The 13,996-nt window shown below is 37.6% G+C and overlaps 1 protein-coding gene across 6 annotated transcripts in view; it reads right to left on the minus strand.

The window, feature by feature from the left end:
* Opa1 (Opa1 mitochondrial dynamin like GTPase) overlaps nucleotides 1-13,996 on the minus strand; it is a 229,102-nt gene that overhangs the window by 147,377 nt on the left and 67,729 nt on the right. For 3 of the 6 annotated variants that reach the window (XM_067149273.2, XM_067149269.2, XM_067149268.2), the window contains one exon: nucleotides 3,485-3,565. The exons of the other annotated variants lie outside the window; for them this stretch is intronic. In XM_067149273.2, coding sequence (XP_067005374.2) covers nucleotides 3,485-3,565 — 81 coding nt within the window. The remainder of the gene's footprint in view (nucleotides 1-3,484; nucleotides 3,566-13,996) is intronic. 6 annotated transcript variants of the gene reach the window in all.

Here is a 13,996-nt window from a genome sequence, read left to right on the forward strand (position 1 = left end):
GTGTTGGAGTCTTGTCAATCTTTAATCATAAAATGGTGCAGCATGAACATAATATGAAGCATGAAGTCCAGTTAAAACTTAGATTAAAATGTTACATGCATAGAACTGCCCAATTATAAAACACGAGTGGCTATGCAAATAAAATTATATGCATACTGCACATAAAATGGTGTGATAATGCCATATTAAAATAGCTTCCTTGATTAGATGAAGAAGGTGGAGTTATGTTGATGATGCAAGTTGAACTTGATTGTGTGTTGACAAACGTGCAGCATATAACAGCAGGGTCTATTGAGCTTTTGCCATACCGATGACAAAGAAAGATCTTGATAATGAACTTAACACCATACGGACAATTGCCAAGTTCAATGGGTAAAACAGGCTGTTTATAGAAAAAATAATCAACAAATATAGGTACTGGCCTAAAACCAATCTTATAAAAGAAAAAGAAAAAGCTCCTATTTCAACCACCTTCACTTATAATAACGACGTCCACAAAATCACTAACCTTTTCCGGAAACACAACGTAAGAATTTTATTGAAAACAATAGAACCTCTGAAATTTTACACAACTCTACATCAATCAATACCCCCAATATTTACTCCAAATCTGGAATATACAGACTAAAATGTAATGAATGCAGCAGTTCGTACGTGGGTCAAACAGGACATAACTTATGATTAGATATTCAGAACATGTCAATGCAATGAGGCACAACAATGGGTCAACATATGCACGACACTAATCATATATTTTCCGACATCAAACAAGATATGGAAGTTCTTCAAACAACAAATAAGGGACCCATCATGAATATTATCGAAAGTTGTTACATTAACTGTGATCAGTACTTCAACCCCAATTATAATTTAAACAAAATTTATGAGAAACCCAACATCCTTTTTATCTTTTAATCAATTGGCTTAAAAACACCAAATTGTCGAAAAACAATTCTATTTTCCAAGTAATCCGCAAAACACACTCCCGTCAATTACCCCCACTATCCCATCCTTCCGCCCCGCCTTAGTTCCATTCCCCCGAAGGTGCCCCGCCTCCTTCCTTCCCCTCGCCTCCTTTAGCTATCACACACATTCGTCCGGCTCCGTCTGTGTAACATACATGTTCAACATGCTGCTCACGGCGAGTCAGTTGTCATTTAATGATTCTAATGATTCTTGTAACTTCCATACATTGCTTCCAACGTCTAACTTGGCTAATTTCTTCTTCAGGTTTAAATTGAAGTGGGAATTTCATCTAGTCATATCACGATCTTACATGACAAATTAAACTTCCCTGAACCACCTAATATCAAGTGAATAAGTGTCACCCATATAGACAGCACAAAACAGCACAAATTTGCTTAACCCGGATGTACACAGGCTGGACCATATAACAAAAAAAGAATTGCCAGAATTTTAAGAATTTTATATCACAGCATTCAACTGTAACATAGTTTTAACTTATCTTGTGTATCATTACAGTAATATATTTTAGATGTTTTGGCATATGTATATAATTGTTTAATTTGCACTTAAGGCTGATGATGGCACATAGATGCCGAAACGAGTACCATTTGACGTGATTGAATCACAATAAAATGTTATTGTATTGAATAGGAGGACCTTGAAAGAATTTTATTTTACTGAATCCCGACTCGTCAGGTTAGCCAGAATGCCATACCATGTAACTGTATCACTCAACTGGGCATGATTAATTCAAAAAGGGAACATTTGAGAAAATTCTGGTGCAAACACATGAAAAAAATGTATTTCCTTCGTGAAATGTTGCAATACATGGGCAAAGCCTGGTTTCAGAATTATTGCAAATACATTTGAGATAAGAGAGCCGCTAGTCATATTTCATAACATCAAAAATTAACATCTAGAGTCGAAAAAAGACTTATGATAGCATCTCAAAAGTTGAGGCATCATGATACTATTTCCATCCTAACGGAGCCCAAGCCGAGCACATCTACCACCCAGATGGAAAATGATTTGTAACCCATGGTCTCGAGGATGTGTAAATTGTTTAGAATTAAATAAATGTCAGCAATAGAATCTGAAACCCATACTCACTAAATAACTTATATGAACAATACCTATCGCATGGCATGTATTTTATATCAAAATTTGCAGCCGTGATCCTGATACAGCACCGTTCAAATTTTTTCATATTACAAAGAGTAATGTTTTTGGTTTTTATGCAAATTAATGCCAAATTTATGTTTTAATATACAAAAATACCAAAATCAATACCATTTTGTACCAAAATTTTAAGATTTTTGAATTCATCATAAAAAAGAACCCCTAGTAATAACACATCATTAAAGGGTGTTTTCTGTAAATGGAGTCTCAGAAATGTTAAACCACTCAGCTATAGTTACAAAACCCATTTCCAGAAATTGTCAATGATATGAACACCCTGATCAGACTATTGGAATTTGTAATGCAACCCCTCCCAGCACTGATTTATTACTTTCATTTTATTTGCATCTCTGGACTGATCTTGTATTATCTGTCATATCGATGCATGAATCCTGGTTTGAAACTGAATACCACCATGGTTTTCTGATAGACAGTCTAAAAATATTTCTTATCAATATCAAAATACTGTACAGTAGACACTCTCATATCCATCACTTTGGGACTCAGACACGGTCAGTACACAAACAAATGGTCAGGCAGTCTAAAGAACAAATAAAAATCTTTATTGTAACACAGAAAGGAATCTTAAGAAGTTTTACAGTAATTGAAAACAAAATTTCACACACTTAAATTATTTTTGTATGTTTAATGGAATAAACATGAAAAAAAGAGTACAGTTCCATAGGTGTATGGTCATCACACGTTTGATAACATTAAAACAGTAATGTATAAAAATTACTTTACAGAAATACATTCACTTGAAAAAATATGTAGTGTTCCTTTGTTTAAAATTATACATTCTTGATTTTGCAGATGCATCGCCCATTTCTTTATTCATAATATATCCGTAATCTTCTGAGCATCAGCACGGCATTACTTCTTTTTAGTGACTTACATTCCACTTCGTCTGAATTTTACAGTGCCTACCCCCGTCATTTTTATATCGCCTCTTCAACTGATATTGTGTAGACTTGACCGTTAACTTCTTTCTTACTTATGCATTGTTTTTCGAGTTATAATCGGCTGATGATGACCCAGACTGGGGTCGAAACCGGTACCATTTCCACTTTTAATTAAATAAGAATGTAATCTCTACATCTCTTATTTACTTGTATTGAATAGGCTGAACTACCATATTTATTATTTCGCTTTCACATTACAATAACATCAGGCAGGTGACTGGATATCTCGAGGTTAGACAAGAGTGTGTCTACTGTACATGTAAATGAAATTATGCCCCTCCAGTATTATAACCGACATCACAATTCAGGCTTAACCTCTATAACTACAAAACAAAAACTACTTGTATTGTTTGGGTCTAGCTTCTAGAATAACTCACCAGCTCTTTTATTCCATTCTTCCTCAACATTCTCTGTCTTTGTGAACGGCATGGCATTTAATTTCAAATCTGGCTTTGCCTCTAAAAATAGTCGTAAGATAAAGAATTAAAATTCCTCAATATGATTTTTCTTTAAACAAAGAAACAAACATACAAAATCAATCCTCCAAACCATGCTGTTAAGAAGGATGTAAGGAATGGTGAGCAGAGAAAGGATTGAGGAAGAGGAATAACAGTTCTGTGAGCACAGTTTTAAAAATTATAATTCAAATCAAATTTGTTACTAAATAAGTATCTCAGAACTTAACATGAAAACAATATTCTGAAATTAAAAAAACTCCAAATTAATTATTTTTAGAAGTATTCCTCATGGCAATGCCATGATAACACTCAGGAATTGTTAAATATGTTAATATAATTGCCTTGAAGGATCAAAGGTAATGTGTTAACTCAGGATCCCAACATTGGTCATTGAAAGAACACCTCTCTAAGCCACATCCACGTTGCAGACTCCTTGACTTATCACACAATCTAAAGGAAAGTGGATTTTTTTCCTTCTTTTGCTGAGAACAGAGGACAGGTTGGGGAGGGGGATAACCACATCAAGGACTCAACATGGTATTTGTCAGTTCTGTTCCTAACACATGAATGCATTGTGTGTTACACAGGTATGGGACAATTGCAATAGTAAAGGGGATCAGGACAATTAAAATGAGGATAAAAACCAACCTGCCAACTCACACTTTTCATCCAGAATCAACTGGGGGAAAACCTGCTCGGTGGAGATCATTGAGGCATCAAGTCTCTATGGTCCGATACCATGGTTAGCCGGTTTGAATCCCATGGGTGGAACAAAATTTCACCCTCAGAATGTTGGCTGGCAGGGTAGGAAAGATGGTAGTATACAATTTGTAATCACTAGATTGCATGCCAAATGCCTGGATTTAATTCCAAACTTCTCCAAAGTATTCATATGGAGTGAGGGCATGATGATGATGGCAATTTGTCCGTCAAATGGCGAAGTTAAGCCTTGAACAGATCCCTTGGTGTTATCCGACAGGAGTAGGCTATGTGTCGACACCGGGTTTCACCCTATCCCTACACCATCATCATCATCATCATCATCATCATCATCATCATCAACAACTAGCACCTAGACACACAGGTCACCTTTGGGCATCAAATAGGAAAACCTACACCAAGTGAGCCAAACATGTCTTCTGACATTCCTGGCACTAAAAGCCATATGCTAAATAAATAACTCCTTGGGGGGGGTGAGGTAATTTAGTTTTGCAACCATAACTGATCAGGCATGAGTCTCCATAGTGTTTCTGGTGGTGATTAGTGATTGTTTTAAGAGGAAGTACAAGTAGGTAACCATCCTCAATTAACATTATCAGAACAGATGGGGGTGGAGGGTTGGGGGGGGAGGAAGAGGACTGATATTTCGAAAAATTCACCCTCTCACTACATTCTGGGGTCCCACAGACACCACAATTGGCTAGCACTCCTACAGCATGCTTGCCTAGGTTCTCCATAGTCTTGAAGCATTCATGAATGACTATCCCAAATATCTGGGAAGTGATCTGGAAATGAATACTACACCCCGAAATAACACAAAAAGTCCCTATGAAGATATACCCTATGGTCTATCATTTATAAGCTATACCTGTTTAATTAGTTAGAATGCAGGGGAGAGGTCATATTTACAGTCCTATTAAAACAACGTGCGTGTTCTGACAGTTTGCAGCACATGGCACCAAGCAAAGGTGTGGCAGCACTGTGTTGCGACATGTTCCACCTGGTGTTACTACCATTACCATCAACCCCTCTCGCTCTGCGCTAGGCACTGTACAGGAATCATGAGAGCATTCGCATAATATTAAATATCGTTAATATTATTCCAAGACTGTTCAGCAGTAATTTTGTTGGCTTAAATATTGTAAGACATAATCCTCATTTTTCTCTCAGGCTTTTATCAGTCTATCTCCAAATAACTGGGTTCAATTTGTAGGCAGATTTCAGCAGCAGAAAGGCATGTTTGAAAATACGACCTGCCATTATATTTATGTTATATTATCGTGGAAATGTCTTGACATCATCACAAATTATTAGACTGGCCTGCTCAATATCTGGGCTCAAATCTGGGTGAGGATGGGAGAAGCATGTAAGGGCATGCTTTCTTTGGATAAAAAAAAGTTAAATCAGGTGGAACAAGCCATAGGTTACATGGTATAATTCTCATATTTTGGTCCGAATTGAATTGTACATTAAAGTCAAAGAAATATTAATGTTTGTTTTATTCCACCTATTCAATACATAGATTGATTTAAATTAAGAATTAAATCTTACGAAGAAAATTATAGGGACATGTTTCGCCCTTTATTTAAGGTCATCTTCAGCCTTAATCTCAAACCTGAAAGATAAATCAGCATACTGATTGTTCTTAATTGTAGTTTTTTTTTTAAAGATAAATTACAAATGATAAAAGTGAAGATGATGTAGGTATAAGATGAGCGAGAGGGATGACAGTAGTTAAGATATTCTTATAATAAAGCCTTACAAATAGTCATTAATTTATGTACTTTTTTGAATGTCCTTGACTAAAAATGTTATAAATGTTATAACACCAGTAGGAAAGTGTCAGTCATTTCAACGCTACCATAGCAACTGATTAACACTATAACAGTCGAAAAGATAAATGAAATTACATACGTTTTTCCTTTAACTCACCTTTACGTTAACCAATTTAACATCATAATTAATAAAGAGGTAAGTGAATTTACACATCGTTTTTTTCTTTGAACTCACCTTTCCTTCAATTTCAATCCTTAATACATAAATCTCCTATTGTTACAGGCTTTAAACCAAATTTCCCTTTCGACTCTATATAAGAAGCTACAGTCGCACCTTCCAGCTAATATTAACACAGCTGCTTACCATCGAGCACTCATCCTCACTCGTACATGCTTTAAGGAGACTGCAGACTTATCCCTTCACTCAAGATTAACCACACACTAACAACTCTAAATTTTATTACAAACCCCACTTGGAGTGATCAGAAACACTTTTCTTCGTCATTATTCTAAAGATCAAACTGTTTAAGCTCTAATTTGTTTTCTTACACCCTCAACCTTTACAGGGCACCCTTTAGTAGAATTAACTGTGTTCTCGTAGAACTTTATAGTTGTGGCTACTTACTATTGTCCCCTTCAAAATTGGCAAAATCATTTATTGGAAAGCATTTATTTCTACTGTGTGTTAAAATATTATTTTATGAGCCAGGAAGGGAGTTTTATCACGTCGAGTTGACTGAGCGAGATACGCCAGGTGGCTGGGAATTCCGCTCAAGGCCAGGCGAGGGGAGAACGCAGAGACAGCTAGCCAAATAACCTTGGAATCAGCCGTGAACGACACGTGACCAGGCTGAATGTGTGTCAAATGCTCGATCGATAATTGTGAAGGTGCATGACATCTGACTATGGCAGCCAATCAAGCGATTAATTTGGTGCTAAGTTAATAAATTAACCAATCGCTTATGAGGAAAAGACGCACCTCTGTCTTAAGACAGTGAATAATGGATTTTCCTAGGGAAAATTTATACAGAAATTTCTACCTCTGAACACGTCTTGTGGAGGATTACTCTAGCTTCAACAACGGACGGAAGAAGACGTATTTCGCTTACTGAGAAGAATTACTCTAGCTTCGACTACGGGCAGAAGAAGACGCACTTCGCTTGCCAGGGAACTTCGTCATTCAGAGTCTACAACTGGTTACAACTGCAGTTCAGATGTTTGCGGATTCCACCTATAATTCAGCAGACTCTAAAAGTTAAGTTTCCTTGTCATCTTATCAGACATCGGTGTGAGTTTTGGACTTTGTCTTAGACGTGATTTTTAGTTTCAGCTTCACAAGATTTCCACAGAAGAGGTCACCGGTTCGAGTTCGAGTCAGGATGTCAGTCTTCTTTCTTCGTGAACGGTGTGATTTCCAGCGCGCCAGCATGTCTCCAATGCACGAGTAAAATGTAAGGCAGTCCAGACGGGCGTGACGAGGATCGATGGTGCGTAAGGTGATAATGCACTAGGTCATCAGCCCGAGTTCTACAACCGACAGTCACCACCAAGTAATATTTAAACTTTGTTATTCTTTCTTTCCTTTTGTAAAGTAATTGTAATGACATAGCCTCTACTTATTTGTTTAGACATTTTCTATTAGTTAGAATTTTTCCATCTCTTCTTTCTTGGTGATGGTAGATTGAGGATGAGTGAGTATTTGAACCTATTAGTTTGTTTTGAGTGGATGTCTTCGAGAAGTGTTTCAACTGTCCCGAGTTCATTGTGGCAGGAGAAATAAGTGTAAATTGACCCCAACGTTAAACTTGGACTATTTGAATATTTTTGACTTTTAATGAGATCAAATGGGACAGAAATTCCGTGGATACTATCATGTCAGAGTTCATTCTTCAATTATGCGACATATGGTTGAGTTTTGTGTGCAATAGAGTCATCTGAAATATTATTGTGTAGTAGCTTCCGCACGTATGATCTTGCGCGGCCAGTAATAATAATAATAATAATAATATTAAAAATAATTTAACTAAATTACCGCGTAAAAGAACACCTAAGGTCATGAGCATAATATTAGTTATTATTGAAAATGGTTGATGTGCGCTCATTATTGTAATTTAGGCCTGGGAAATGGCAGTATCTGACCGATACAATTTGTTATATATTTGCTGTGCTGTGATGATTAGTTGATTGATTGATTGATTGATGGATATTATTGAATTCAGCAGTCGAGCTGTGCATCCATTAATGAGTCAATGATGGAATAAATATGTTACTTGATGTAACGTCTTCGTTATGAGTGCAGATTAATCGAGAATCACAATTATAGTGGAGAAGTAAAAATAAATGTCGTAGCTCATGAACCGCGTGCGCGGAATGTTTATTCTGGCCTATGTTCAAGCGATTTATCGATGATTTTTTGGATGATTTTGTGTTCGTAAAATTTCTCTAGACGTTGTCGTATAACTGTGTTCTATAATTAAGTGATAATCCTTGCTCTGTCACATTTCCCAGTTGATGAGAGGAGGTCACCACGATAGTGTCATCGTGAGGATAATTTTCCTAACTTTGTCTAATCACAAAAATTAATAATCAAGGGCTAGCGTTCGTGTAAATATGTATATAATATTTCCGTGTATCCTTGTGTGAGTGTAGTATGTGTGATTTGACTGTGTTTTGCTTAATGTAAGTTTATAATCCATATTTGTGATGATGCTCTTCATTATTTTGTGGAATTTTTGGCCTGAATTTACGCCAACTTTAGTGGTTCACCATTTGAATGAATTCAAACCTTTAGTGAATTTTATTCGTTTTTAAAGAGGAATAGGATCTTATTTAACGAATACACATGAATAAGTATAGGCCATGTCAGTGGATTGGACTCACAAAGTCGAAAATTGTAAGAGTAATTTAATTAATTGTTTCGAGTAACGGATAAATGTAAATTGACATGAGGTCAAGTTCCGAGCTATTATGTAAGAAGCAACTACTAAATAATTATAAAGTTGAGTTTATTAATTAATTTAAAGGTCAAAGAAGACGGCTTAACTATAATTTTATAAGAGAAAAATTTTTATTTAATTTTCAAAGAGAAATGAAAATGATCATTTTCAAATTTGTTTAAAATCAAATCCATGAAGGAAGGAAGTTTATTTTCAAATTATTAAATTATCAAAGAGAGAGATCATCTCAAATTAATTATTATTAATTATTTAATTAATTTTTCACTAAAAATATGAATATTATATTTGCAGATACAGGCATTTCCTGTTCCGTTTACCGATGAAGTATCTATGTGACTACAACATAAAAGAAGACAATCATATAAACAAAATACCTAGATTTTGTTAATTATTGTATAATTTATGAAGAGCAGTAGTTGTAATAAATGTCTAAAACCTATTTAGTTTTCTCTCATTTGCCACTAGTTCATCATCTATCCCTGCACTTTAAAATTTTCGCACAGCCGATAAGCGAACGATCTACACCCTGGAGATCTTCGCTCACCGGCCGAGCTGAGCCCGGCATGACGGGTGCAGGTATAGATTTGGCGCCCAACGTGGGGCCCGATTTATTGGCTGTACCAATAAAGAACTCGATCTTGTAGTCCAGAATTTGGATGCAAACAAGATGCAGTGGCAAATTAAAAATTTCAGGTTTATTTGTGACATTTATTAGCCCAAATTTTTGTGGCGAACTACGCTCATGTTAAAGGTTAGGAAGGGCCTTGGTGCTATATTATAAACAAAATCTGGATGATATTTTCAAAATTTATCTTTTGCGGCAGATTTCCGCATAGTTTGGACTTAAATTATAAGATATTATTTATGCGATAATAATCTTCTTTTATGACTGTGAATTCAATCCACACGTGACTGTCGATCTGAACTCGGGTATTAGACCATCGAACCTGGTCCGTCCAATGTCTGAACTGCTAGTTGTCTCAAATTAGAATGGGTACTGTTACTATGGAGGACCTTCGTAGGCTCCTAGAGGTAGTGACCGCGGACTTGAAGGACAGTTTGAAACAAGAGTTAAATGAAAACAGTAATTCATTGAAGCAGGAGCTAAAAGTTGAGTTAAATGAAAATAGTGACTTATTGAAACAGGAATTAAATGAAAACAATAACTTACTGAAACAGGAGTTAGCTGAAAACAATAACTTATTCAAACAGGAATTAAATGAAAACAATAACTTACTGAAACAGGAGTTAAAACGTGAGTTAGGTGAGAACAACGAACTGTTAAAACGTGAAATTAGTGAGAATGTGAATGCTCAACTAGAACGCAAATTAACCGAAAATAACACTCAGTTGGAACTTACACTAACAGGAAAACTGAATGCAGGACAGGACAAACTCAAACAAGATCTTAAGGGTGCCCTAGAGGAAATTCAAGCTAGGACGGATGAAAACTTAGGGAAACTGCACATGGACGTTAAATTATTTAACGGAAAACTAGCGTCAGTCCAGAGTGAGTTGGTGTCCGTTAAGCAAAAATTTTCTAACCTGAAAGGGGAAATCCAGGCCGGAATCGATAGCTCCATGTCAGCTATGTCAAATGAGTTTAGCGAAAGGCTAGCCAAAGTACAGACGGGAATACTGCATGGACTAGATCAATACAAGGACGAAGTAAAAGAAAATTTTAGGACCATTGAAGAGAAAATTAGTGACAATGCCGAGGACTTGTCTGCAACTAAAACCGCATGGGGCAGGAAGTTCACCGAAATCTATGAAACGGTAAAACAGGTGGAGAAGGGCGTAATAGCCGAGATTAAGGTAGCCCAAGTCACTAATTCGGAACGACTCGAATACTTTTATGAGACGATCGAGGAAACCCAGCAGAGTCTTGAGACAATAAAAACATCCGTGGACAAGGAGATAAGTGAAGTTAGAGCCAGCTCGGAAGTCTACAAACAGGAATTACAGGGAGAAATACAGGAGCTTACCAAGGAGCTGAAGCTACTCAAGTTACAAGGGGAGAGTAATAGCATTGTAGCTAATTCTCTAATAGAACGGCAGGGACAACTGGAGAAACGTGTATCTGGGGAAGTTCCATTTTCAACTCCCAAGACCGACGAAAGGGTAATTCTAAACGTTCCCGTAAACACCACCAACCCATTTTTAGAGCCTGTTAGAGGGGAAACAAGTCAACTGAACACTTCTGGTCAAACCCAAATCGTAAATATAATACGATTGCATGAGGACCACCCAAAGAAATTCAATAATGTAAAAGGAATAACCCCCAAGAGTTTTATTAACGAATTGCAGGAGTTCTTCCGAGACAATAAAATCCCTGTGGAACGTCAGCTACGAGTAACCGAGAGATACTTGGAAAACTCAGTGTTGACGTGGTTCACAGCCTTCCGATACTCGTTTGACGATTTTGAAGGCTTTAAAAGGGCATTTTTAGAGAAGTACTGGAACTCAGATATTCAGGACCAACTTAAGACAGAACTGTACGCTAAGAAATATGCTCAGTCTACACCCACGCGCTTCTCAGAATTTTTTTCAAGTCAATTACGCAAATTGCGTGAGCTTGACGCACCACCTACAGAAACTGAACTAATAAAGGTCATCGTAAGACAACTGCCTGCGGATATCCAAAGAATTATGATAGCCTCGAACGTCCAGACGGCAATTCAAGCGGAGGCTATTCTCAGACAGTTAGATATGACATCTAGGGAACCGTCTCGGCGAAGTACAAACCCAGAGCAACAGGTGTTTCATGCAACTGTCAATCGATCGGACGACAGGAACCTTACCAGCCAAGGGAGAAACCGGAGTCGCGAAAGTGAAGAAAGACCACCCAGGGATCGTTCTCCAAGACCAGGCTATAGGAATGAAAGAGAATGGAATTACTACCGGCGGAACAATCGGAGAAGGCCGTATGAGAATAATAGAGATCGCTGGAGAAGAGAACCCAACGACCGCAGACTCGAAACCCGGAAGAGGAACTGGAGGCAAGAAGAGCGGGAAAAATATCTCCGCGAGTTACAACAATCCAACCAAGAACGACGCAAATGGCACTGTGCTATCCACGACCAAGACGTCAATCCTGACATGGTCGGCGCCGAGAGCCTAGAATATCAGAGAGCTAAAGAAAAGGAGGAAAGGGAACGTCCTGAAAGAGAAGAACAGAGTCAGGGCGCTATTAAAAAAAAAAAACAATCCCTGAACTAACGGGAGATAGCCGGAATTCTAGCCCTTGTATTGACAATGCGACACGAGAATGGATAATAGTGCAGATTGATTCTTGGATGACAAAGTCGGAGGATTTACTAGAAGAAAATATGGATTCAAGTAGAATTTGTACGAGGACATTGCCAATAATTTTAGCCCGAGTATGTGGTGTTAGAGTAAAATGTTTGGTCGACACAGGGTCCACCATCAGTGTCATCTCCAATTCGTTTCTAAATGACTTGAACGAAAGATATAACATTCCGATTATTCCAGTGTCTCATGTAAAAATAAAGGGAATTATCCCGGATAAAACTGTAGCATGTAGACAACAAACTTTACTGGATGTTGAAATTGGGAATTCAAAATTTCAAAATATTTTCCTGGCCATGTCAAATATAAAATTCAATATCATCCTTGGGGTGGATTTCTTAACTACTTATCAGGCCAACATCGATCTTAATTTAAATCAGATACTATTCCGATCTGATGAAACAATTGAAACAGTCATGGTTAACCCATTAGAAATAGCTGATCAGAGTGTGTTCCAAATTAGTAACGCCTATGCACCGTGGGAATCTGAAGACCAGGAGGCCACAGAAGAAGTTCACCAGGCCCTGGACAATGTAATAGAAGAGGGCGATAGTACAACACACCCGTACGACCTTATAAACTCCAAGGCTGAACAAGCATTAGGAACAGAGAAAGAGAGAGGCCAGCTCCGAGATCTTCTGATGAAATATAAATTGCTGTTCGATGACAAACCAGGCCAGATTCCTGATTTTAAATACTCATTGGTAGCTACAGATTGGACCCCATTTAAGAAGAAACCCTATCCGATCCCAGAGAAATTTCACTCTCGTGTGGCGAAGATTATCAAGGAGATGGAACGGGATGGAATTATTATGAAAGCTTGCACACCATTTCTTAGTGCTCTTGTAGTAGTAAATAAACCAGACGGGTCTCTGCGCCTGTGTATCGACGCGCGTAATATAAATAAGAAGTTAGTACCAGAAAGAGACCAGGCACCGGCAATCAAAGACGTCCTGAGGAAATTCCATGGCATGAGATTGTTCTCATCAGTTGATTTTACAGCCTCCTATTATCACATACTGTTAGAAGAGAAGTCTAGGCTGTTAACTGGGTTTATGTTCGATCAGCAAACCTATGTTTTTAGAAAGCTACCATTCGGCATATGTAACGCCGGAGCCATTCTCGTCAGAGCCTTAGATAGATGCCTTACAGAAGAAGTTAAGAGCTTTACCACCAGGTATATTGATGATCTGCTTGTGGCCAGTGAAACCTTTGAAGAACACCTAATTAAATTGGAGAAATTGTTAGATAACCTTTCTAAGTCTGGATTCCACATCAACTTAATGAAATCCCATTTTTGCCAAGCTGAAATATTGTTTTTAGGCCATATAATTGATGGGGAAGGAATACGACCCAATCCTGTAAAAATAGAGGCCATCAGCAAGTTCCCAAGGCCAATCCGCGTGAAGCAAGTACGGCAGTTCTTAGGCATGGCCAACTTCTTCGCGAATCACTGTCCGAACTTCACAGAAACCGTCGCTCCATTGCAAGATTTATTGAAGAAAGGCAACAGGTGGAAGTGGAACAGAGAATGTGATTTAGCCTTCGCAAAGACCAAAGAGATGCTGTCAAATCATGTCAAACTAGGATATCCCAATTTCCAGAAACCTTTTATTCTACAAACAGATGCATCAGGAGTCGGAATTGGGGCCGTACTGTTTCAAGAAGAC

This window comes from Anabrus simplex, chromosome 6, assembly GCF_040414725.1.
Source record: "Anabrus simplex isolate iqAnaSimp1 chromosome 6, ASM4041472v1, whole genome shotgun sequence".
Lineage (NCBI taxonomy): Eukaryota > Metazoa > Arthropoda > Insecta > Orthoptera > Tettigoniidae > Anabrus > Anabrus simplex.